Source organism: Zerene cesonia, chromosome 18, assembly GCF_012273895.1.
Source record: "Zerene cesonia ecotype Mississippi chromosome 18, Zerene_cesonia_1.1, whole genome shotgun sequence".
Classification (NCBI taxonomy): Eukaryota; Metazoa; Arthropoda; class Insecta; order Lepidoptera; family Pieridae; genus Zerene; species Zerene cesonia.
Genome location: NC_052119.1, coordinates 1102480 through 1130118, shown reverse-complemented (window position 1 = coordinate 1130118; position 27639 = coordinate 1102480). Strand labels below are relative to the sequence as shown.

The 27639-nt window shown below is 34.0% G+C and overlaps 1 protein-coding gene across 2 annotated transcripts in view; it reads right to left on the bottom strand.

The window, feature by feature from the left end:
- The window catches only part of LOC119834114 (blood vessel epicardial substance), a 44986-nt gene that overhangs the window by 7858 nt on the left and 9489 nt on the right, over window positions 1-27639 (bottom strand). For both annotated transcript variants that reach the window (XR_005287987.1, XM_038358403.1), the window contains exons 2-4: window positions 14422-14579; window positions 2619-2721; window positions 1253-1393 (exon numbers count right to left, since the gene is read on the bottom strand). Coding sequence is in view for 1 of the 2 variants with exons in the window: in XM_038358403.1 (XP_038214331.1) it covers window positions 1253-1393; window positions 2619-2721; window positions 14422-14579 (402 nt within the window). In the remaining variant the exon portion in view is untranslated. The remainder of the gene's footprint in view (window positions 1-1252; window positions 1394-2618; window positions 2722-14421; window positions 14580-27639) is intronic.

Here is a 27639-nt window from a genome sequence, read left to right as displayed (position 1 = left end):
GATTCGAAATTCAAATGTAATATTTTTTTATAATTAAGTGTAACAGTATTTATGGCCAGACTAAGTATATACATAGTTATATGTATGTATGCTTAGATATTTAAAACTACACAACGGTTTTTGATGGAGTTATGTTTAAAAGATAAGAGTGATTCAAGAGGAAGGTTTAATGTATAATAACATCTATTAAACTACTTTGAATTTAACACGAGCGAATCTACGGGCAAAAGCTAGTCTTATAATCCTGATTAGGATACGACAAAATAATTTCCTTGCGTATACTCTGTTCAAGAGCAAGTGAGCAAGTCTAGTCGATCATATTATTAAAGCGTGTTTTATTTACCATACTCCTCATTTATCAACCATTTATTATACACTTAATGGACATAAACTGAGATACAGACATATTTTGGTACGCACATGAAAAACAAAATGAATAACTAATATAAACAACATTTAAGGACACTATTTTGATACAGACAAAAAAACTTTTGGAACATAAATAAAAGCGAAGTGGCACGTATGCCTGTGACTTAAAACAAATAGAAATCGATAGACCTACCCATTAAACACATAAAAAAAAACATAAAAATCGTTCAAGCCCTTTCGGAGGAGTTCATGTACTGACACAAAAATATCATACACGTTACTCATAGATTATTAATTTATTTATTCTTTATTGCTCTTAACAAAAACTTCAAAAAACTTAATAAAAATTGCAATATAAACAATGGGCTGTCTTATATATAGCGATTTCTTCCAGACAACCAGAACAGAGAGAAATTAGATAGAGGATTATTATGGATACACATTATAAATCCTTTATCATTTCCTCAAAAATGATACACTGTTTGACATACATACAAACCGTAACTAGCTATTACCGTTTAATAAAACATCAATAAGCGACCTTAACACAGCCTCGGAGAGAACTAGGTTACAACTTTGTACCACATTTACTAAATTTATAACCCACTCATGCGATTTATTTTCATTACAAGGTGGATTTTATTTGCACGTTATTGTTCCCAACTTTTTGACCATTTTTTGTATTACATATATAGTACATTTATTCCTCTATAATAAAAATAATAATCTATGAAAAGGGGTTGATTTAGTAGTATTAGTTTGAACGTAATAAAACGGTAGTGTGATTTGAACCACCAAACAGTATCAACAATAAAAGTTTAATCTAAAATTAGCCAACAATTTCAATGATAAACGATAACAGACATATGCAGTCTCAAATTACCTGCATCAACTTGTGAACAACATCCCTGCCCAGGATATGGTCGAAGACAGCTTGCAGGAATGCGTCGGACATGATTGACAGTTTTAACTTATCGCGATGCCACACCAGAACTCGCGATTCTTCCATCGCCATTATGGATACCTGCAAGGACATTGGTATATTTTTATTTATTCAGTATTTGTGACGTAATAAGTTGCAGAGCTGACATGACGTCATCTTTCCCTCCAAATTCTATAGCGTTATTAGCTGGAGAAGCCGGAGGCCGTATGCTTTTCCTCGCTCGTTCCAGTGGACTCCTTTATTCCCGTGGTCAATTCTTTTCTTATCCTTTACCACTTAAAGTCGTGTAACGCATTTGCACAAGCCATATCTGACATATATTTATTATTTACTATTAATTGGATAATGTCCTAACTTTTGATTCTAGTACATGCCGGCTTCCTCACGATGTTTTCCTTCACCGTTTTAAGCAGTGGTGATGTTACCCACATGTGCAGATAAATTGAAAAATCAATTTATTTCCAGCACGCTCGTCCGGTCTCGAATCCCGACTTCTTGATTTTGAAGTCCGAGGTTCTCACCACTGAGCCACCACTGCTTTTTTTAATAAAGAACATAAAATAAATTCAGTATTGGTAACAGAATTTCGACACGATGCAATAAAGCCACGTGGTGTAGTAAACTTTTTTTAGTGATAATTTTTTTTTATACACTTTATTTAGTAGTTACATGTACCTATATTCTATTCCGCTATTTTTTTTTCGATATCCAAATATTCTTTACTTATATTTCGATAGAATCAAACCTCAGCACAATACTTCTTCACTTAAAATCACTGAGGATCGAAAAGACAATCCACGACTTTCTAATCAGCACATTTACAAAAAAAAAAAAAATGAAAATGTATGAAACTTCATTAAGTAACACGAAACAATAACAGTATCGATAAAGCAAATTAAGCGTATAATTTGCACACAATAGTATCGGTGACACATTTAATGGTCGATCGTCTACTTTCTATTACATAAGACATTGGCATAACATTGTTTCTGGATTAGAACTGCATGGTAACACAGACTATGATTTCAGCAATATCCCAAACAAATTGGCTCTTACACTGTGGAGCCTAAAGATTCTCAAGTTGTGAAGACTTTTTTGCTTACTCATCGAATATTGAACTGAATTAGGTAAAGATCCATGCTTATAATACGTTGGTTATGGCTTAGATTAATTTGTATCAAAGCTTTTTGTTATCCGGTTCCTGGGTGAACCGATTTTGATGATTCTTTTTTTATTTGAAAGCTGCCTTTCGAGTGGTCCCTTTTTAATTTGATAGATAGAACATAATAAATAAAGAATGGAATACCTGAAAATATTCATCCGTGGACACGCCAAACCATTCGGGCGAGTCTAGGAAGTGATGTGGGAACACTATGTGCAGGGCGCGCTGGTTCTGAGATACAACCAACCTGAAAAACGAAATGCTATCTTGAGTAAAAAATTTGAAATTATAGTTTATACCTACAGTTCTATGGACATCATTTTTGCAGATCCAATATATGAGTATGAGATATATTACGAGATCCTAATCGTACTAATATTATAAATGCGAAAGGATGTAAGGATGTGTGTGTGTTTGTTGCTCTTTCACGCAAAAACTACTGAACTGATTGCAATGAAATTTGGTACGTACACAGCTGGACATCTGGAATAACCTATAGGCAATATTTTATCCCGATATTCCTACGGAATACGGGCTTGCGCGGTGAAACCGCGGGGCGCAGCTAGTATGAGATAAGGCGCATGCACATTCATCGTTATTTTAACAATAACGAAACCTAATCTACTATATAAAAATAAGTCGGGTTTTCCTTCCTGACGCTATAACTCCAGAACGCACGAACCGATTTCCACGGTTTTGCATTCGTTGGAAAGGTCTCGGGCTCCGTGAGGTTTATAGCAAAGAAAATTCCGGAAAAATTTCAACAGAAAAGCGGGAAAAACGAAGCCATCTGGTGGCGAAACGGAGTTCGCCGAGTTTGCTAGTAATAAAATAAAACAGATCAAAAATCTATACGAATGAGTGTGCGGCTTCGAAATTATTCCTCTCATTTCAAGAATATATCTTGATCCAATTATACAGAAAAGGTTAACAAACTTTCAAACAAAGGCAAATTAATATCAAAGGTTCCCCAGTTTCCCTAAATATGATATTTCCGTAACCTTTCCTATTCGTCCCATAGTTTGAAAGGTCAAAGTTTAATAGATTATATGGAGATTGAAGTGAGCGAACTAATTATTATCAAGACGAATCGTTTCAATTTGGAGATCTTTTTCAAAAATTATAAAACAAGAGCTTTGAAGTTTTAGTTTCCACACTTCGTTATAGTCCCATTTTAACGGTAATCGGTACCGAGTTATTTATGGTAGAACTTTTTTCGGTGAACCATCCACCACTCATTCTATCTTATCGTGCGATACCTACCGTGTGTTTATTATCATTTGCAAATCTGTGATTTGTGTTGTACATTGCACTGGAATAAATGTTATCTATGTCTATAACTTTTGTATTTATCAAAGAAGTTATAATCAGATATACATAAATGGAAATATTATGTTCAATTTTTAGACTAAGAGCTAAACAAAATAGAATAAATTTTTAAAAATATCACTCAACTTCGTGTCCAGTATACCAACTAGATATCGCATGAATTATGTGTTCAGTTTTATCTAAAAATAGCTTTGTGGTATATTCAAAAGAAATCCTTTTCCTCAACCATTTTATTCACTATAATGTAGGAAAAGAATTCCGAATCGCACGATATCCATCTTAAGGCTCGCCAAAGACGTGCTTGGTACACCATATGTTTCGGCGAGTATCAATTCACGTCAAAGGGTGACCCTTTTCCATCATATTCCATTAACTCGGAGCCTGTCTGCGACCTCGGCGCGATCGAGTTTGTCCGACATTCAGAATTCGTCATGCACTGCGTCGGTTAATTCTTTGCTTAAATAAAAATATAGCCCAATCCTTTTAGTTTTGATCGCTGGGTTCTTTTTTACAAATTTATACCCTCGCTTACGAGAGATTTCTCCTATATTTTCACTGAGTATGAGACATTCCACATCTGTTTTATTAATCGATTCTTTACACACACATAGGTTATGATTATCCTTGCGTATGTTTACTTACGATTTATTATTGTATGTTTGTCTGAGTATTTTTTCGTAGATTACTAAGTATTAGTATTTACACTATTTTCGTTTATGTTGTTTAGTGAAAAACCTACATGTGTGAGTGGGAGCAGTGGATCTGTATTATATTTAATACAGAGATTGAGAGTAGTCTGAATAGCACATAGCTAAGAAGCTGGTGTTTATAGACAACATTGATACAGATTAAACTTTACAGTTCCTTTAAAGCATAATGTAAACAAGACCATATGTAGACTAGAAGTTTTTATACAATGTACGAGGACCAATTAGCTAGGACTGGACATACCAAGTCACTGACTAGCCCGATCTAAAACGGAACGTAACACTTTAGCAATGAATCAATACATACTATAAAAAGTTGTCGACTGCGCTGTTTTTCAACCGACGTCTCAAAAGCGAAGGAGGTTCTCCAATCAACTGTTTTTATTTTATTTTGGCTTCGTTATTCTATAATTCCGTGGGGTTTTTCAACCGAATGACGTGATTTTTTTTTTGTGCTGATTGGAAAAATTTAGTGGGTGTGGTACCTTTTTTTAAAAAAATAATACATTTAATAATTACTAATACATATTTTTTTTTTGAATTTGTAAGGTTCGACTTTAGTATTTACTGAAGAAATATACACTTAGAATAAACTTAGAGTTTTACGATTAAAATCTGTTTTCTACTGAAAGAGTAATAAAAGTTATGGTGATCGTTAATCTTAGTTTTATAATTCAGTTTAATACCATTGAATAGGTTATAAATATTAAAAAAATTAAATAATGGAAAATAAACCGATAATGAGGCAGGATTCGCTACAGAACGGCGAAAGCATAATTTTTCTATACTTTAACACTATTAAATTGTTCTTTTTAGCTGTAACTATAATAATTTACACCATAATGATACTGAAATCTTCTCGACCATTAATAACGACAAAACACACCAAATAAAATCATTTCATATCAATGCAGCGTGAGCGTGCGAATAAGTCACAAGAAATATATAAAAATGACGCTCCATTCGTAGAATAAATCTATAAACAAAAAGTATAACCATCTCATATCTCGTTGCTAAGCCAGGTGTAAGATAATTCAAACACGATCGAACCGTGATTTGTTGAGAGGTGCGGTAACCAGTACGGGAACCGCGCAGCGGGTCCGCTTCATTCAAGGTACGCAAATAAGGACATACATCATCTGACTGTTGCTTAACCGACTTCGGATATGGTCTTATTAACTTGGTTTATAATAGACGTGTTTGTAGCGCTCGGACTGGAAGGTTTACTCATCTGTTCGAACTTCGGTATGGGACATTATTTATTTTAAAATAAAAGCAGTTTTTATTGAACAATGAACGCACAAACCATAAGAAATACCATACAGTTAAATAACTACCAAGACCTAAGACCCTTTACTTTTAAATGTTTTCTAATATTCATTTTGATAATAATTGATGAGGCGATTACAGTGACTGGGCAAAATAGTTTATCTATATCAACATGGCATTACATACTTATCATCTTCATCTATATATATAAAATTCTCGTGTCACAGTTTTCGTTGCCATACTCCTCCGAAACGGCTTGACCGATTCCTCTGAAATTTGGTAAGCATATTGGGTAGGTCTGAGAATCGGCCAACATCTATTTTTTATCCCGATATTCCTACGGGATACGGACTTACGCGGGTGAAACCGCGGGGCGCAGCTAGTCTCATATATATCTCTATACTGTATCTAACACAAACATCCCATGCTTCGGATTCATTATAAACAAATTAAAATTTGATGCAACGATACTCAAACTATAACCAACGAAACACAAGTCAACCAAGCTTACTTAGACAAGTGAGAAATGGCAGACTATTACCACACATATATCGTCATATCCAACGATTCATTTACTAGCAATTCCTTGAGAGTGCGTATATAGAGATACATAAATGAATGCCAACCACTTCAGTTTTGCAATAGGTCAATAATTTTCACTTTATAAGTCGTATCGTGGCTATGAATCATTGGGACCGAATGCGACGATCTAGGCAATCTTATGGTTCATGTGTTAAGATTCTAATTCTATATTTACACTCGACGTTAATGAAGGACATCTTAAAGATCTTAAATCCTATATTGGTACTAGTCAATGTGTGTGAAAAGCGAACAAACGTTTAGAATTTAACTTCCAAGAAGGAATGAGACCAACGGAATGGTCGGAGAATATAATATTTATATGAACTACTTGAGTATGAGGTCACATAAATATCCTCACTAAAATACATTTAAAATCTATACTAATATTATAAAGCTGAAGAGTTTGTTTGTTTGAATACACTAATCTCAGGAACTACTAGTCCGATTTGAAAAATTCTTTCAGTGTTAGATAGCCCATTTATTGAGGAAGGCTTTAGGCTATATATGTACCACGGGCGAAGCCAAGGCGGACAGCTAGTGCGTAATAAACGTATAAACCAGTATTTCATGCTATATAAAATACATAATCATATCGAATTTAATCATTTTACTACAAAACCAATTACTAGCTTCTATAAGATAAGCAACTACACTCAAACAACGTCTATTCAGAAAATTATAAGCCACAGTATCTGTACCAGATCATACCATCATAATAATTTATGCATGATACAAATTATACCTCTTTACCCAAAAAATAGGAAGAGCTGATTATATACGAGTTACAAAACCAAATAAACAAGATTAAAGGCCGCGTGGGAATGGAGAAGACTGATTGCGTAATACACCTACGTGCAACTTACGATATGCGCTTTCGATGAAGACTTTTGATTTCAATGAAACGTTTCATTCACAAAAAACCACGATAACTGGTACCTTTATAGTTTAAAGTCTTCTTAAAGTCTATGAATATGCTAAGAAATTCCTATTTTATTAACATTCTATAATTAAGAACGTGAGGAAAGCAATTCAATACAAATATTGATAACGATTATTATTCAAAGCAGTGTTTTATAACACAGACAAAACACTTTTTACTTATCTTTAAAACTCCCTTCAAAATGAGATAGCTAGACCTACTTTAAAATAATGGCATGAGTATTGAAACTCCGCAACCTTCTGAGACAATATCTCATTAGTCTAATATCGTTACTGTAATTTACTGGCTCTCCGGTAATAAGGAAGATAATGGATATCTCGAGAAAAGTTTTGATAAGATTGCAATGAAACGCTAAACAAAATTTACTGAATGAACTCTATTTAATCATATGCAGAGATTCCTGAGGAATATATATATATGTAATTTTACACTAACATCTTACGTTTATTTTCTTGACACGGCGTCTTTGCGAGCACTTAAGATTGATCACACCATTTACTGCACTATCCAGTTCTAAGTTTACACCTAGGACAGTTTATAAATCACACTTAAAGACCGAATAATAAGTATTGTGTGCTTTGCAGTTGGAGAAGTGTTATATACATTTATTATATTCCTATTCAAAGATTTAATACTTTCTCTTATTTTCATAGCATGATTAATGTTTAAGAATTGCTTAATTTTTCAACACTCTTCATTCAATAGACTATCGAATGAAAAAAATATTGACTTTTCAAATTTTTAACTTCACGCGTTAGGACTCTACCTATATCTCTATATATATGTTTTTTTTTAATGATTATATATTTCTTTTCTGTGGCAAAATTCCTCACATAAAGTACTTGTATAAGCAATTTTATCCATTTTATACTATATAGATATTATACATACTTCCCGATGATCTAATGTCGGAGGAAGGAACCAGATTTCTCGGCACAGGAAACAGGCACTACCTGCGCCGAGCAGACTTTTTCATTTCTTTTATCAAATTCTTTTTTTATTAAGATCCTATTAAGAATAACATTGATCAAACGATAATAATTCGTGATCGCTAGTATAATCCCGCGGATTCGCTTATGTGGGGACATAAATTGACACTGGAAAGTAGCGTACACGTGTAAATACCTGTATAATCTATATTTACAAACCAAATTTCATCAGAAACTGTTCAGTTATATAGTATGTATGAAAAACACATTGTTGGAGACAATAAAACTATGAAGTTCAACAAACAAACAATACTATAAAACAACAAATTAACGTTGTATCAGGTGTTTTTACTACTTTCCACAATCAAAGGGTTATATTCAATTAAGTAATCAGCAATTTCTAAGGATTCCTCCAGGCCCTTTTCCGCGAACAGAGGGTATAATGTAACGTTTCAAATGTAATTCGATCGGTTTATATTTCCAATTAAACTCCACGCCAATGGAATTTTTTGCAGTATAAGTAGTATTTATTTTTAATCGATTTACAAAAAAATAGTCTCTTAAAAGCTTTTCATTTTTAAACATTTTCTGTACACTCCAATTCTTAAATTTTCCCCAAAATTACGCAACAAATTCCTATAAACATGGCAAGTTCCATCCACACAAAACGTTTAAAGTCCAGGCCCCGAGCAATCTCGATTCGCTCGTAAACGTCTAGCACTAACTTTTATGTTGCGACGGTATCTACTTTCCACTCCAATTTGGTATTAGCGAGATTTCGACCATTAATAACTATCCAATAATAATAAAAACTAGACAATCTAATACGACACGGGTACCTACCTGTTACACGATTTCTTGTTCTTGTTGTAAATAGGAAAGTATAACATTTCTCACATCTGAAAAATTCTGACTCAAAAAGAAAGCAAATTATTTAATGCTGGCGGTCCTAATCAAGATAAACATATAAACTTCTTAAATAGTTGTATTGTCACCGATCCTTGATAAGTGTGCAAAGTTTCGAGTCTAAAGGAATCGGACATATACAAACATATAGGTGAAGCTATTAAGAGAGTGTTAATTATACGTCTAAATTATATAAAGAGTTTTTCATGAAATAAATAAATACTGTTCAATATTTCGCGCGCAAAATTATAAAATGTTTTTTAAGACTCCATTACTCAAATTAAACACCACAATTTGCTTTTATACAAACAAACAGACGTCCGCGGCGTTTCTTAATTTGCTATAGACTTTGCACAAGGCTCTTAAATGCATACTCATTTCAGATAACCTCATCAATACAACGGCAAATAATTAGCCCATTATACAGGTCTCACGGGAAAGTTTCAATCAATAGTGTACAATGGATAGTGGGAACTGGTCCCGTGATAACTCCGTTATCAATCCCACATCGGCAGACATGTCACGTTACGGTATACAGCTGTCCTTATACGAGTGTCACGTAAGTAGATCTTGTATTTTACTCCATGTGTGAGGCGCGCGTGAGGATGGCTATCTGGGATTTCATATATATAACTGGAGATATGTTTAACTAGCTGCGCCCCGGGGTTTCACCCGCGTAAGTACGTATCACGTATGAATATCGGGATAAAAAGTAGCCTTTGTGTTAATTCAGTTGTCCAGCTGTCTACGTACCAAATTTCATGAAATCGGTTCAGTAGTTTTTTCGTGAAAGAGCAATAAACACACACACACATACTTACAAACTTTCGCATTTATATTAGTAGGATAAGACTTTTATATTGGTAGAAGTATAATTAAATGGTTCCCTTTCATACCCATGGTATCAGATGACCGGGTTTTTTCGCAGCATCATTGGATATAAGCAGAAACTAAAGTATTTCAAATGATAAAGCTAATTCCAAAATGCAAACTTGATTGGTACACACAATATATAATAGCGACATTTATATTTTCATCTGATCTGAATAAAATTTTTAACATCAAGCCATATAATAACAAAATTAATTTAAAAAAAGAAATTCGAAATTATTTACCGTCTCGATCGCACATATATATTAAACTAAGAAGAATAATCACAGTACAAAAAGGCGTTAGCCTAAATAGAGATAAAAGTCAAACAATACCCCACAATAATAAACAACGCGCGCAAATGAGACATTGCGAAATAAACCGCAACTGAAGCAGATCTCTCCAAATGTTTGCGCTACCCTGACCTGATCCCCAGACGATACTGTCCAAATAAACCGGCAAACGATATTCCTGAAGCAAGCCGCTATGTCATATGCATAACTCATTTCCTAGCATCAGTGTTACAATGTAGCGACAAACAATATAAAACTATCTACCTTATATATGGGATCACAAGAACGAATCACTTCATAACTGGAATTGCTAGAAAATTTGTGCCGATTATTAACTAAAAATAAATTAATGAAAAAAAAACAAGCTAGATGTAATTTTACGTACAGTGCTTTTCAATCTAAAACCAACACAGGGCAATATCAAGTAGGTAAATGGCATTTGTAGGGCTTTAAGCCTTATTTTAACGAATTTTTATTTTCAATTCTTTTAGCCTATCCTATATATACATAAGAAACACATATTGTTTGAAACGTTCATAACATTATCTTCGCACTTCAAAGTCTCAATAGCGATTCATAAACATATCGATTGCGTCGACTTTATTTTTTATTCACAAATATATCAAAGGTCAACGATGAGGTAACTTTCGATGCGGCAATTCGCGCGGCATCTGTACTGCATAAACTTTTCATAAATATCCAGTTAACGAGTTCCGATTTTGGCAACTGCCGATCCGAGTTACCGTCTTCGCGAAACGAACTTATCTCGAATCTGTTTCAATTTTGTACGTGACGAATTTTGTATTTTTGTTATTAAAAAAGGAAACTATTCTAGTTCAGGACGACAATCAAATTCATTTCTTGGATGATTAACATCTCAGTTATAATTCATAAAAATTTCGTCATCAATATAATATCAAAATATCTTCTTTAGTCGAAGTAAGTTCGTAAAAATGTACGAACAATAAAATCATTCCTAAAATTACGTTAAATTATAACTTAAACATTTTAGAGCTAAAACATTTAAAATTTTCTCTCGTTTGGTTGCTATCCAAGGTGCTTTTGCAACTATCTAAGGGATTTGTAAGCCAAAAATCCAAAATACAACCGGTGTGTGTACACCGCGACTAGATTCAGTTTGTAAGCAAATATAACAAATAGAGACAATGTAGGATTCTGTACAGCGCGGGCACGATTCAATCGTTGAATAGCGACACTGTGAGCTCGCGTTAAATCTAATTACCAAAGTAATTACGAGGCAGTAATTAAATTCACTTTGATAACCCGTCGCCAGCAGACTTTATAGAGTTGATTGTTCAATTCTTCATTTATTATGCATTTTATTGCTTAAATAAACCCATTGAATTTCTACAGAACGATAAGGCTTTATGATTCTATATTAATGTTGATTTTACCCATAATTGAACGCTATGAGATACCCCTATTCTAATGTATTCTGTTCTATTCTATTCTATTATATCTTTTTTGTACCTACTAACTTTTCGCCCGCTGATTCCTTTGCGCAATCAAATAACATCCCTATGGGACTAAGACATTTCACCGCGATATAATGGGCCCTAAATATTGTGATATTGATATAGAGAGTGCCCTAACCTCCAAATTATCTTCAGACCCAAAATTCATTTCGCAAAATCGCTCCGTTGCGACGTGAAAGAAAGACTAACAAACACAGTTTCGCATTTATAACATTAGTAACAGTGTAAGTACTAAGGATTTTTTTGTATCCTCCATTTACTTTAAACTTCAGGAAAGTACCACACGCCCACACAAGACCGGCGTGAAATAGTACTGCTTTTCCTTACACTTCCCAGTCCTTTTCTTTTTCCTCTCGTCAATCCTTTCTTAATCTCTTTTCAACTTATAGTCGGCAGTCTATTTGTAGAGGCGTTAGGTCTGCAATCGATCTGATGCCTCTCCAAATGTTCATGGGCGGTGGTAGAGCTTACCATCAGGCGGCCCACCAGCTCTATTGCAGACGTAAAAAAATTCACTTCCAACTTAATTTAGTAAACAATTCTTATAAAACTTACTTTTCAAGCCATTTTCCTCACAGAAAAGTTGGGAGCTGTAGCTATTGAATTATTTTCTTTGTTATTATATTTGGAAAAGAGACAAAACGTTTCTATTTATGCGTGAACGATGATTAAACATCCTTACAACAATAACAATTTGGAACCTCAAGTACCCCGGCAAAAAATTTCCAGAACTTTCTAGACCTTCAAGAAAAGAGCTTACTCCTTTCTTAAAGGCCGGCAACACACACACCATACCCCTGGTACTGTGGGTGTAACTGGGCGACGTGGAGCATTTAACATCAGGTGACCCGTCTGCTCGCTTGCCTACTCTATCACATAAAAAAAAAATAGAGCAGCAAAATACAACCATTTACGTAGCTTTTTTTCCAGCGAACAAATAGGTGATACGCAAAAGCCACTATCTTGCGGTTCATTGTATCACGACACCACGTGTCAGGTAGATAGTGTCAAGTTCAGCGCAGATTACACCGGAGTGTTTGTATCAAATGCGCTCTATGCGGAGTCAATGTTTACTGGCCGTGTCGGCCTATCTTTAATCACATTTTGAATTCGACATTTGTTTGCATGGGTTTTCTTTAAGTTATTATAACGTAGCAGTTCTTAAAACTTTACGTTCTTGTAAAAAAGTGTAATTATTCTAGTTCTTCATGCTATCCGGAATATTGTTGATATTTAGGGATCATTAAAAATGGCCTATAGTTGGTGCAAAGTCAACTTATCATCTGGGACGTTTTTGATGTGGCAGCTAACCGAAGATACTTAATAACAAAAACATTACTAACCAGTTTTATTTTTATTTTATTTTATTTTATTGTCACGTATCAAGAAAATTTTGAACGAAATTTGATATTGGTGAACGTAGCTGGAAAAAAAAATATTAACGTATATAGTAACTGTTTTAAACTAACCTAATTTAATCTCATCAAGTCACTTATAGCACAGCTAGGATTACAGTTATTTCGAACCCTGTTTGGAAGTTTAGTGTATGACTCACGCGTGTGTCGAGAGAACGATTCTGAGAAGCACATCTGGAGTGCGAACCATCGCAAATAGGTTTAATAACACCAATGTGAGAGTAATATATTTAACGATTGGAGACTGTGATTCATTGTTTTGGAACTCGTTAAGACTGCATTTAAGATAACACGGAATTGATTGATTTCTTACTGTATGTACAGTCATTAAGTAAATATTAATTATGAATGTAATGCAGCATCTCGGACAATGCAAATCGTCGTAACACTACGTATGTTTTATTATGAGAAATGACTTAAAAACAATTCATCAAATTTTGTCTTTTTTATTGTGTTCACTTGCATTATGAAATACTGAGAAATAAGTAATGTTCGATATTTTCACAGTACGGAACCCTAAAACATCGAAAGAGTAATTTCGTTCATTGTTAGGTCGCACACGACTCACGCGCAGCGAGATGATGTCATAGCCTTAACTCTGCAAATGTGTGCATAATTAGATTTATTGGCCGATTACCGTCACTTGCGTGCAACATACTAAATCGCCATAATTTATATTTGAATTTAACGCATTGACATTCTGCTATTTTCGTACATGATTAATAACCATTCATAACTATATTGATGGTAAAACTGTTAAGAATAACATTGTTGAATTGGAAATTTACTAATAAGCCTCTAATGATACCAATTAGCTCACCACTTCTCATCAAAATACTTGCTAATTCTCGTTTACATACTATTGCAATTCTAGCGTTAGCAGTAAAGAATATCCCCAGTACTTTACAAACTAGAATGCTCTCTTTCCTTTATCCAGCCCCTTGAACACAAACTGGTTGTTATGTTATGAAGTAGGTGTGGTGTCAATTGCCTTTATAAAGTTATGTAATAGCACACACGTCTCGAACCCCTCCGTTTAGAAAAAAAACTCAAAATCCTGTCCAAAATTGGGAGCCCCAGAATCTTCCAAAACACACACCAGACAAAACCAGCGACAGGCTGTCTTCTAGCACAGTTATACACCACACGTTCTGCAAGGCTAACCACGCCTCCTCAAGAACAATTACACTAGAAGCTTCTCGAACACTCACTTGCCAGACAGCACCAGCGACAGGCTGTCCACCTTCGTGACCTTCTCGTGCGCGTACAGCTCGTGGCACTTCAGGTGTCGCACGTTGCGCATGCACATCAACACGCGCCGGAACTGCCGCCGGGACACGCGGAGCGGCTTGAAGAGGGCTGTATATACCTGGAAATAGGGGCTATATTTACTTGCTATTTGTGAATTCTAAGGTAGAGAAGTAATAAAGTAGGAGTAGTAAATTCTTAAGTAAGATAAACATACATATATATTCAAAAATTCTGCGAAAATTATCGCAAAAGAATTCTCTACGAAACTCTCTAGTTTCATACATTATAATTTAAGGAAACAAACACCTTCACCAAAACCTAATATAAATTGCACTGAAACAGCAATGCTTTTTTTATTCGCATTGCATTTTTCTAACAAGCTTACAAAACAAAATAAAGTGCCTATCAAATTACATCGATCTTCGCTGTCAGAAAGAAAAAGCTCATTAACATCTTATAGACGCATCGTCAGACAATCAACTTTTTTCCAGCCATCTAGCCTTCATCCTCCTGCTCCTTATAAAAGGAATAAATGGAGGACGTCATTAGGCTAGGATATTACTCTACTAGATATAACCATCAGCTTTTAATGCGCACGCTGAAAATGTCTACTGTAAGTAGATAGTCATTAGGGAAAAATGCAAGTTCTCTGGTACATAGAACAGATTAGTTCACATTCAAATTTATTCATATTGGGATCTTGTTATTTGAATCGAATAGACTGTAGAGAATAACCGAACAATACCTTGTATATTTAAATAACACAGCCCAAAAATGTCCGAGGAGTAACATGAACTTTTGAACCTTTATCATAATAGGCACCGGTGATGTAAAATAACTTTACAGTTTAGCAAATTTTCAGACGACCCGCCGAACATTAACAATGACAATAGGACAGCTATACAAAATAGCTGCTACAGCGAAGAGGAAATCAGTGTCAACTAAGATAAAAAAAATATCTTAATGAAAAATCTCACTTTCCCTCGAAACTACGCTTCTACAATTAACATTCTCGTAGCGCTACCATATTTTCCTAAGAGAACCGAAAGCCTCTCGGCCATAAAAGAGCTTCGATAGAGCACAATAACACCCGCAAAATCTTTAAAGCCACTCAGCAATTTCAACTTGAAACAATACTCAACAAAGAGCTCTATATTGTTGTTTTTCTTCACGTGACTCTGCGACTTACGAGTTTGAGACAAGGTATATATTCACTTGACCATCATTCTATTTACCTATACAAATTAAAATCGAGGCTCTAAATTAAGTAAGGTTTTACTAATATCAAAACGTATATCGGTTTCAATACTTTTAACTTTTAAATAAAAGTTTTCTTCCAAAACAGCTTATGAAAGTCATAACATTTTGTTGTAATGCGAATTAAAGGTGCTCAAATTTAGCGGTGTAAAACAAACTAATTAAATTATTCAAAGACTTATACTCACATCCATTAATTCGAAACCTCATAATCGAAATCAATAAAAAAAAACGATCAAAATCAGATACGAATTTTAAAAAATCGAACGCCCAACCGCTCGGCGCTCACTCGCTGCACACATTTCCACGACACCGGACGTGTCAATCAGCGTTATGAACAATTAATTAACGTTGGTACGTTATGAATACCTCACTATTAAATTAATTACAGAGAGAGTTCAGCAGCCGTGTGACGCGGTTTAATCAACGTGGATTACAAACATGCAAGAATGATCAGCGTAAAACATTGTTTCACTTTGTAATATTCAAATGGAAGGACACAAAGATTCTTCTTTTAATTTAGTTACGAAAAATCCAGAAGCACGGGACTCGTGTACGATTTGCATATTTCTCATTTTACAAATAGTTGTAACTAAGGTCTGTGTTCGTGTAAACGTATTGCTGTATTTATATTATTGAGGTAGTAGAAAAAGGTGACAAGACATAAGGTGTGATTACATTTTAAGTAATGTAAACAAAGCTATATATACTACTTACATGATCTAATCATTTATATTTTTAAGGCAATAATTAAAACAATTGAAAATATAATATTTCGATATTCTTAGGTATACGAAATTTTTTATTTCTCGAATATCAATTTTTTTAATTTTACACGAGCACGCAATGTGACTCCAACCGAAGTTTATCAAACACCTTAAGAGCTTCATTTACATTTTAAATTCCTATCGCGTACTTTATGGATCGTTATCAAAATTATTGTATTCTCATACCAACGAAATTACACGAAGAATGTATTATGGAAATTAATCATTGAGTTACCCGCTATTATAAATGTGAGATTTAATGAAAGAATGAAAGATTTAATGTCTGCTACGGTTTCTTACAAAGGAATATTGACAGCAAATTTCAGCTTCTTCTGCGATCATTTCTATCACATAGCAGCACTTCACAGCGTGCAACACAAACATGTGAACAGTGGCACATAAAAATTCAACACAGAAAGAGACGCTTAGAAAATTTCCTAATTTCCTAACCGTTTACATTTCATGTTTTTTTTTTTAATGGAGAAATCTTTCATAAAATACCCATGGCTCCCGGGAGAGGCGTGTGGGTTTTATCGGATTCTAACCGACTAAATCCTCGGTTGCCTGGAAGAAATCGCTTATAGCCATAAGGCCGCCAATTGTATACAAAATCCTTTGTTACAATTATTATGATATATCTTGTACTGTTTGAGTATACAATGAAGAATAGATAAATAAATAAAGAAAATAAATCCTTACCGCGTTCCAAGGCGCGTGAATATCTTTATCATTAGCCCTTAACAAATATTATAACAAATTTCAATATAAATCGATTGCATACCTTTCATATAACATTTTCTACCAGCCGCCCTACCTATTCATAGATCATAATTTACCCACTCATAATTATCGAAGCCAAGAACAACATTCCATGTTATTAGTTAATTACTTACTAAATACTGTACTCAAAGGTCACCCATATTAAATTGTCTTTGTGATATAATGCTTTTAGACACATGATTTGACAACAGAATGACGTAACATTGCTATTGACACTGCTCTTACGTTTCAGTCGATAAAATGCGAATTGTCCATTAAAAAGGTACTCATTCGCCTTGAAACGTGACAAGTAAACAATACTTAAGTCACATTGCCTTGAATTTTATAAGATCTTGTAAAAGTAACGCTAAAATTTAAGGGATTATCAAAAATGTCAGTAGATTAATGCTCCCAAAGTTAAAATACAGCATTTGTACTAAAAACATTTGTCAGATTAATGGTAATAAAAGCAACATTAAATATATTACTAGTGTAAGTTCAAGTAATGAACATTTAAATAAACCGTTAGGTTTGCTTAAAACGTCTGTTTGTAATACAAACATAACTTCACTTATACAATTATTTTAAATTAAACAACAGTTATTGTTATTAAAATATACAATAACAGTTACGATATCGTAATCTTAAGGTGATATCAGGTAATTACAAATTAAAAACTTTGTATTTCTAAAGCCCTATCCACAGACACGAGTTACTGAAATAATAATACTAGAATATCATTACATCCTACCACATTGCAACATACATCATCAATAAAAAATTTCAATATCAACGGAACAGGTAGAAACTCACGACAAAAAATATGCACAAGCCGTGTGTTTGTGCACACACACTGGCACAAGTTTTCGTCAATAGTTCACTAAAAATGCTGATTATTATTGGATGTTCGAGTATTACCTGGCAAGAAGATATTTTATTAATTCATTCGTCAGTATAAATGATAATTATCTGACTAAGTGAAGAGCAAGAGAATAGATATTCCAGCTCAAAATGTATATTGATAAATAGCTCAAATATTTCAACCGCGAGAGGGTTGTCAATAATTTGAAATATTTATATATTATGTTTGTCTATGGCATTGTAGCTTCAAACTCAAGTGCGACCTCCGTGAGGAAATGGTTCTTGGCTATTTTTGGTGGAATTAAAACAGAGTTACCGTAACCTCTGAACATAGAAGTAGATATCATTGGAAACAGTAAACAAGATCTACCGACGGTGACAATAACTATGAATAATAAATATTAATATCAGGGATGCTCTTCTTCAAAAACAGTATTGTCTGTCAATTGGAATCAAATATTAAGATTCCCTTGTAAACAAAGCACCAATAATATTCATATGTTTTTCTTAAAACCGCAACCATAAGCCGATTAGGAAAAGGCAGATTTATTATACGAACGGCACAATTTTTGCTTATAGAAAAAGTAGTGATTATATAAATTAAACTGCATTAAAAATATAGGCTAATACTATAAGACTATTAAGTACTCAAGACTGCAGCGCCCTAAAGCCTCCGCAACAACGAGTTGTCGACTTTTTAAAGAATTTTAAATAGATTTACTCTGCACTAGTTCTGGCCAGCAGTGTTTCTTTCAAGAGTAGGAAGGAACTCGCTATTTTTTTTTTATTTAGTTCCTCCGTGGGGTCTCAACTGATTGGCGTAATTTTTTGTTTGATAGGACACTTGTATCTTTGTTGCCATTTAGTTTCATTTTATAATGTAGCGAGTTCCCACCAGAGTGCCTTATTCACTGAAAATAATTATATACAAAGGACATTTTGCATGAATGTAGCGTAGAAGCGTTAGTATCATTCTGTTAAGAAAAAATGCGTGCGACGAATGATTAAACATCAACTTTATCTACGAGGCTACTTGATGGCGCCCATCATACTAAGTTATAAAAAATTGATTGCGTGCTCCTACGTTGTATCGCATTTTCTAAGGAATAGTATATCGCTGAGCCAATTCTCGTCTGAATTATACCACTTCATCAACTTCTAATAAAACTAACGTACTTACTATGTAAAACTAAGATTCGATTCTTTCAAATTAAGAACTTCCACTTTCACCAACAGATAAAACGATTATTTTATTACCATTTATTATGAATAACCTTAGACTAGCATCTGATATATTTGTCATATCCTATAGAAATCATTTCCTATCCAACCCAAACAAATACCTCCCGGTCAACAGCAGCTGTATGTATACCTACAAGCGATCCTCATTTCACATGCATAAATCCATTTGAGTGTAAGCGAATCGATATCAAGGCACCGTATCGAAATCCTCGACTTGATGCAATATTGGAGTGGTGGATAAGGTTTGTTTGCGATGGCTTTGCATAAATCAATGCGAGGCGAGTTTAGCGTTATTTAAGAATCGTGTCCGCTTTTGTTTTGGATTGTATTAAGACGGATAATGAGTAGATTATGATGAGATGTCATTTGAATTGAAAGTAAATCAATAGCGTTAAAACGATTTTAATATATATCCTATAAAAGCAGCACACCCGCTCCGTCCGAGCCCGGATAGAACTAAGAAAAACTTTTTTTAATTATCTAGCTTTCTGCGCGCTGTGTTATTATTTTTTTAAAGTAACTAACAAAATTGTTAACATCTGTAAATCCAGTTTATTACAGTAACGATTGCATAGTAAATACAGCAAAATTTCCCTATGACACAATTGTCTTGACCCTAGCATATACAAAATTTGCTTAATATAGAGGGGTAGCCATTTGTGAAATATCGCGGAACGTTTCAGTGAGTCTAACATCCAGTGGTGTAACCTTTAATAGTATTTAAAACATGATCCTCCTCATAGGATAATATCTAATTAATCCAGACGAAGTAATTACCCACACGCACGTGTCACTGCACGATATAGGACGGATCTCATATCATCTGCTACAGCTGACACCTATATTATAGGCAGTAATCAAACTACATACAATAGTACTTTTAGCACATTGTAAATTTGCATTTGAATCATTTTCACACTAAAACACCTGATTTTAGTGCCACAAAAGGTAGACCGGTGGAGAATAAGCTACTTTTCGCCTCGACAACTAAAAAAAACAGTGAAGTCCCGTGTCCCCTACTGGGGTATGGGGCAGATGATTTACATCTGTTTTACTGATCGATTTTCTCTATGGAAAAGTAGGTGATCAGCCTTCTGTGTCCTGCCAGACCGAGACATTTTTTTTTTACTGTCCCCACCGGGAATCGAACCCAGGACCCCTCGGTTCTACGCTCACGCGTTTACCACTGTACCAAGGAGGCGCTCGACAACTAAGTTTGAATGAAATGAAATGGGGGTTCGAGATTTGCATGCGATAACACGAAGTGCACGTAAGCATAGCTGCGGGCGGAATGTTCGTAGAAAATAAAACAGACTTTATAACGAGATTAACAGATACCACTAAATTAATTACCGACGACGGCGCATAATCAATCTCGACCCAACACTCTCCACACAAATCGTGTTTTTTAATAATTTAAGGAGTTTTAGCCTTCTGTAAGAGGTCTGGGCTATAACTGACACTATAAATTTAATTAGGGATAGGTGAATTGCGATTACACCGTACGATGGATAAGTTTTAACACATGGAAATTATAAACGCGATTTGTTCATTATATAATTCAACCCGAGGCGACGTTTCGAACACTTTACAGCAAGCGGAGTCGCGGGGAGACGGACTCCATTACGCTTAAAAACTCTTTAATTTCTAAATTTACAATACTTACGTTAAATCAAACAAAAGAACCGCTAAACAATAACACAATGCTAGTTTTAAACAAATCCAGTATAATACTCTATAGGCTTTTCAGATATCCGACACAATAGTACCTTACATAAACAACCTCCTTTTCACAGGAAAACTTATTTCCTTTGCGAGGACGTGATGTGTTTGCAAAATTGTACAGGAGGAAAACGCTCATACACTATATCCAGGGGTCTATAAGAACACTGTAACTTTTATATTTTCAGTAACCTATATTTAAATGTTTATGTATACTTTTATGGTCAGTTTATTGTAATGAATTACCTTACTTTTTCTTCTGTATTGACAGAATAATGGCTTCCATTGTCATCTTTTTACGGTGATGTTTTGTATGTTCAGGTTTTTTCAGGATATAAATCTATCAATTATAATATATATTACAAGGAAGAATTTAGAGCTTAAACGACACAAAAATAATTCTACTAAAAGAATGTACATTGACATGTGCCATGAAATCATATTTTTCTTTAAAATAAATATTGACCCAATAGATTGCCGACCTAAAAATATACAAATCGAACTAAATCTTTTGCTTTCATGATAAAAAGTTCAACCTCTGTTACAGATAAAAGTAGGTCAATCTGACTTTGAGTGTTATATCATTACTGCAGCCGAATGACCTGGACCAAAGTAAACCTTGGTCATAAATGGTGCCCTGAGGTGACATAACAACTGTAATTTAGGTATAACTTGTAACAAAAGGTAATTTGATAGTTATCTTGTTGAATATTTTTAAGATAAAATTTTGGAGAAATTCCTATACCATCACTACTTAGTTCCACCAAATTTAGGCAACAAACCTCTATCTATCAAAATATCATAATCACATAGAGGTATGAACATAAATGTCATAGTCACACATCCTTTTTTTTAGTGGGGAAATCTTGCATAGATACCCAGATAACAACGACCTCCCGGGGTCGGGCCGAGAGAGAGAGAGAGAGTTATGTCGGATTTTTACCGACCAAAACCCCACAACCGCATTAGTGAAGGGGCCACGGGAGCTGGTTATAATTCATCCGCGACCCATACTCCTACATCCTACCAAAACTTTATGAGAAAAATATTACATAATTCTCAAGTATAACTCACAATACTTGTACTCAAGTTACAACGAAGTTTTGAACAGTTCCTCATATAATCCTTACTTGTCGTCTCTAATACTATAAGGTTTTTTGCTCTAGCAAAACATGATATTCTCATCGGAAGATCTATCTATAATATACTCTTTGAGTTTTTGAATCACTGTGAAATTTATAAAATCCGTTAGATGGCGTTATATTGAACATTTTACATGTGTGATAACTATTATTTAAACATGTCAGAATGCCGCAAGTAAATCTAGCTAGTCGATAGGACTTTGCGATACAATCAAATTTAGTATGTAACCAGTTAACTAGATTTAATAAATAACCAGCTGGATGCCTAATGTCACTAGAGATCTGGATCTTTCAAACATAAATTGGCCTATATATTATTCTAACACCTGAGGATAACCTACATACACACTTTATACTACTGCCTAAGGTTCACATCTATTTTATACATTTCGCATCACTTTATTTGAGTTCAATGTCATTAAAATTTTGGAAAAATCAAACACCATCGAAAGCGTTCTAAAAATCTGCCCTCCCCTCTGTCTGTGTTTCATGAAACGCGTTTTTCACTTCAATTGGTAATTGAAATAACTTAACTTTCCTATAACATAAAACATCCATTGTAATCGAGTTGAAAGTCGATATATACGAAGTATATAACTTCTTTAAGCTAGGTACTTTATAACAAGAATACGTCCATCCTCTGACCCTAACCCGTCTTGTTAAAGTTTTACCGACAGTTTGACAAGATTCATATTAATATACTGGATACAACAATCTAAATTTCTAAAGGGCTGCATCATTGTAATAGAGCACGTACTTATGATGATGGATATGTTTTTGAATATAATTATTTATGTATTAAACTATTCGTCCAGTCTGAAAGCTTACTAAGGTTTACACTACGACTATAAGGAGTGTGCGCCTAAAAGTTAGATTCTGCGAGCAGAGCGACCCAGCGCTGAGAGTCCTAGTAGAGATACCTAGTAGTTCCTATAACAGATTTTTAAAATATCCCGAGTTTTATAAGGAACATAATATTTCCACTTCATGTATATAAAGTCACCGGAAATCAAAGTGATGGTTTAATCTGAAAGCATCTAAACCCTAGCCATCGTTCCAGACCTTTGCATTCATCAAATCCTTTCCAATATAATATCTTGGGACAAGTTAAATACTGGTAGTAAAAACGATATTGCTTTTTAAGACACATAGACATCACAATTCACATTTAACTTCATTAAATACTAATTGACCCAAACGACTACGTCTGCTCTCTGAAGGCTCTTTTCGGAGAAAAAATTAAAGTAATTATTACGGTTACGACGCTTCGTATGAGTTTGATTAGAAATGTTGCGATTTATTGTTTACGATATAGTTCACACATTTTCGTTTAATGATTATGCACGTTATAGACAATAGTTAGTCAATCAAAGTTTTCACTTGAAATCCATTGTGTAGCATTCCAACCAGCCATAGACAGATTGTTTTTGTTTAATTCGTGGAAATTGCTGAACGATATTCTTATGACTATTATATAATCATTTAAGAGGATTCTTCTGTACATATTCCTTCCAGCTACCATTATTTTTATGAGAGGGAAAAGGAAAAACATTCATGTGATCGGTGGGATATGGGAAAAATGCATTTCACATTGTTACATCGACTTCAATCATTATTCAAGTAGGCAATTCGCCTTATATGCTTCATCTTGACTTTTGAATAATTAGCCTTCCTAACATCAAGCCAGAACGCTTATAATATGCTGAAAATCATGTAGATAACTAGAGACACTTCCTCATTCTACCCGTATTGAAATATAAAGCACATATAACGCAAGAATAACGTGGTTTTCTGTTCAAATAATATTTAGGGTCATTTATGAAATCTAAAAACCATTCATTATAAAAAAGAAACAAATCTTTAATCTTCAATTTTCATATTTAATACGTGCAAACTGTATTTAAATGACTCGTAGACAATAGTCAATCAGAGTAGCACTCCAAACTGCGTGCACTATAACCCTACCATTTATAGGTCATTCGCACCGCCCTATTTACCCTTAGCCTATTCATACGCTGCGCTTATGGGGTTGAAATATAAAACAGGTCAGTTTATTGACGTTCAACTTTTTAACAACATCGATCGATGTACCTACTCGTAGTATCTCCTTTCTGATGGATTATGTTGCTTTTTATTGGGGTTATATAGAAACGAACAATTCTAGTTAAATATAATAGCCATTGATATCAAATGAAATCTAACCATATATGGTTAGGTTCTAGAAGTAAAAAAAAATATGTAATATATTTGATAATTCAAACCAAAATGAATAGTATCAAACAAGTACTGTTTCCCAACGTTAGTTTTAAGATATACTATTCTAATATATGTTGTAAATCCAGAACTGCTATTTGCTTAGAGGTAGAACATAATAATTAATGGCATACACTTTATCCGACTACCACGAGAGCGTAGCCGCGTGTTACAGCAAGTGTTTAATTTTTTTTTTTTTCAGGTATTCTTTTCTACGTTTAATTAAAAAGCTTGCAAAGAGTTGAACACGAAATATAACAAAAGTCATTTAATAATGAAGACTGTTTTAAATTTCCATCAATTTGAGCGTTAAACTTAAATCACTTGAGTTTCACCGATAAATTTTAATGGCACGATATGATGCGGTCAGAATTATTAAGCAGGCCATTGGTAATATTACGTGAATACATTTACATAAAAGGAATTATTTTATACATTCTTTTATTGATCTTACCCACTACAAGATCTGCACAGCGAATTTAGCAGTTAGGTTAGTTCTTGAAGTAAATTATGTGAGTGTATCACAATTTTGTAAGGCTTAGGTAAGGATTTAAATAGTGATTGATTCACAATATTATTCAACCCGTATCGAATTCGGAGGCATCTAGCTCCTCAGCTTGCCAGTTGTAGCCTAGGTTTAAATCAGTGTAGGTTTATTTTAATTATGTAATACTAGCTGAAATCACTCGACACTCGCTTAGTAGTAGTAGTTACCCGAGTAAAAGTAACCCATGTCAAACAAGACTATAATTTATCTCTGTACCAAATTTCATACAGATCCATAACCTTGTTAGAAACGTCGGGTTTTAAAACATTAGCATTTAGTAAATTTAGTAAGATTTTTTCAAGCAATATAATAAATAAAACGCGTTTTGAACTTGAACTCTAAACGAACCCTCATAAATAATAAGTTATTATTTATGTCAGACAACCTTTAGGCTATATTTTTTGTCTAGGTTCAGAATCTAGGTCCGAAGGTCCATAACATCGCACTAAATTTCTGCTCGCGTACCGATACTAACGAAATGAAATCTATACGGTCATGTGGAGTAATAAACAAGCAATCTAGCCTACAGAACAATACACGTATTACAATATCTAGACCACAACGTTGCTAACGTTAACATTTGAACCCCGATCGTGTATCTATTGTTAGGCATAGACGCAATCATTCACTTGTCTTTGAATTCATTTGGTTATAGCTAACATGCCATTTGGTTATGACTAACAAGTTGCCTCAGCGTGCTATAAAACGTTTTTTATGAAGCCTGATGGTAAGCGAATACTACCGCCTATGAACATTTGCTGAAATAGGGTCTTTGAAAATGCATTGCCCGCTTTTAAGGTGTAAATGATAAAGACAAGGAAAGAAGACGATGGTATAAAGGAATAGACTGGAAATAATGAGGAGAAGGATATGGACCCCCGGCTCCGCCACTCACCGAAGAAATCGCATTTACACGCTACTATATCATGCGAATCTTCTATGGGGTACCTTCCCAGGTGCGAGTTGGTCCTATTCATGCCGATGCGTGCTCGACTCCCACACTCAGTATTCTACTTACTGTTCATTTATTTATTCTACCTCTACTTCAATTTATGTCTCCTTAAGTTTTCTTTATTTCATTGTGTTTTGTGTATTAATTGTATTGTTTTTTCATGTGGAGCTGAATAAATGTTTTTTTCTTGAGAAATTTTGAATGCTATAAAACTAAAAATTAAAATGTTTTTTTCTTTCTTTCTTTACTTCGCGCACTCTTAACAACTTTTTATAATTTAAACATACACAATATAATCTTCTAAATATCAATCATTTTCTGTAAGGATTCAGAAATTCTTATACTTAATACAGGTTTGGGAGGAGGTGCTCAAATTATTGATTTTTCCCAAATTCTTACTTATGTATGGCTCACGTTCTTTACGTTATGTGATGGAATTGGTTTTTAATACAAATGTTATATTGTTATGAGACTATTATATCAATCTATCTATCATTATCATCTCATCTATTCTATCAATCTAATAGTAATATAAAGATGAAGAGTTTATTTATTTGATTGAACGCGCTAATCTTAGGAACACTGGTCCGATTTGAAAAATTCCTTCAGTGTTAGATAGTATTTTTATGGAGAAAATCTAAAGGCTGTATAACATCATATACAATGTGAGTGAAACCGCGGGGCACAAATAGTATCGAAGGCGAATATTCTTGGATTTATTTTTATAAGCCCAAGAATATAAGATACTCACACAAAAAATATATAACATATTATTAAATATATCAAGGTATTGGGTAAGAGGATACTTAATCGAAATATACTTAATGAACAATTAACACATTTAGTTTACCTTCGATAATATAAAATGTCCGAGCACTTGTAAGCATTACCTTGAACATTGCTACAATACTAAAATCTGAAAGGTTAAATAATGTCAAAGATTTCTTGTAAAGTTTTTATAACAGCTTCGATTTAATATTTCCTTCTTAAAGTCTATTAAATAAGAAATTCAAAGCTCACTTTGGGACCGTGGAATGGATGAAGTAAAATTCTTTATTTTATAATACCATCATGAGGAAAGCTACATTAAAACCACTTTCACTACACCAGGTTCATTTGGTTTTAATATTTCGGTTATCAAAATAAAAAACATGACATTCCGTTATTAAATAAAGGACATTAATAACATGTTAAGATATCAACCTGCATACATCATGGTCAGGTAAGTAGGTAGTATACATTCTAAGTAAATTACGTGGCTCAATATAAAATGTGTTAAAATTAAATTGTGAACATAGTTGGCTCAGTGGTTGGCAAGGACCTCGGACTTCAATCGAAATGTCGGGGGTTCAAGAGCGGTTTCAAGCTTCAATTTATACGCATATACTCATCACAACTACACATCAATCAAGGAAAACATCGCGAGAAAACGCATTGGGCCACTTGGAACTGAACCCTCATAGGAGGCCTGTGCCCTAGGAACAAATATTGTCTTATACTTTTGCTTAATTATATTACAATGTAAGTGTAATTACATAGAAGTTTTTAATTATAAATGGACTAAGGAAATTATCTCTGAATTACATCATTAGCCAGGTGATCAAAGTTCTCATAATCCATATCCATATCTTATACCTTTAAACGAGCAATTCTTGTATATATATATATATATATAT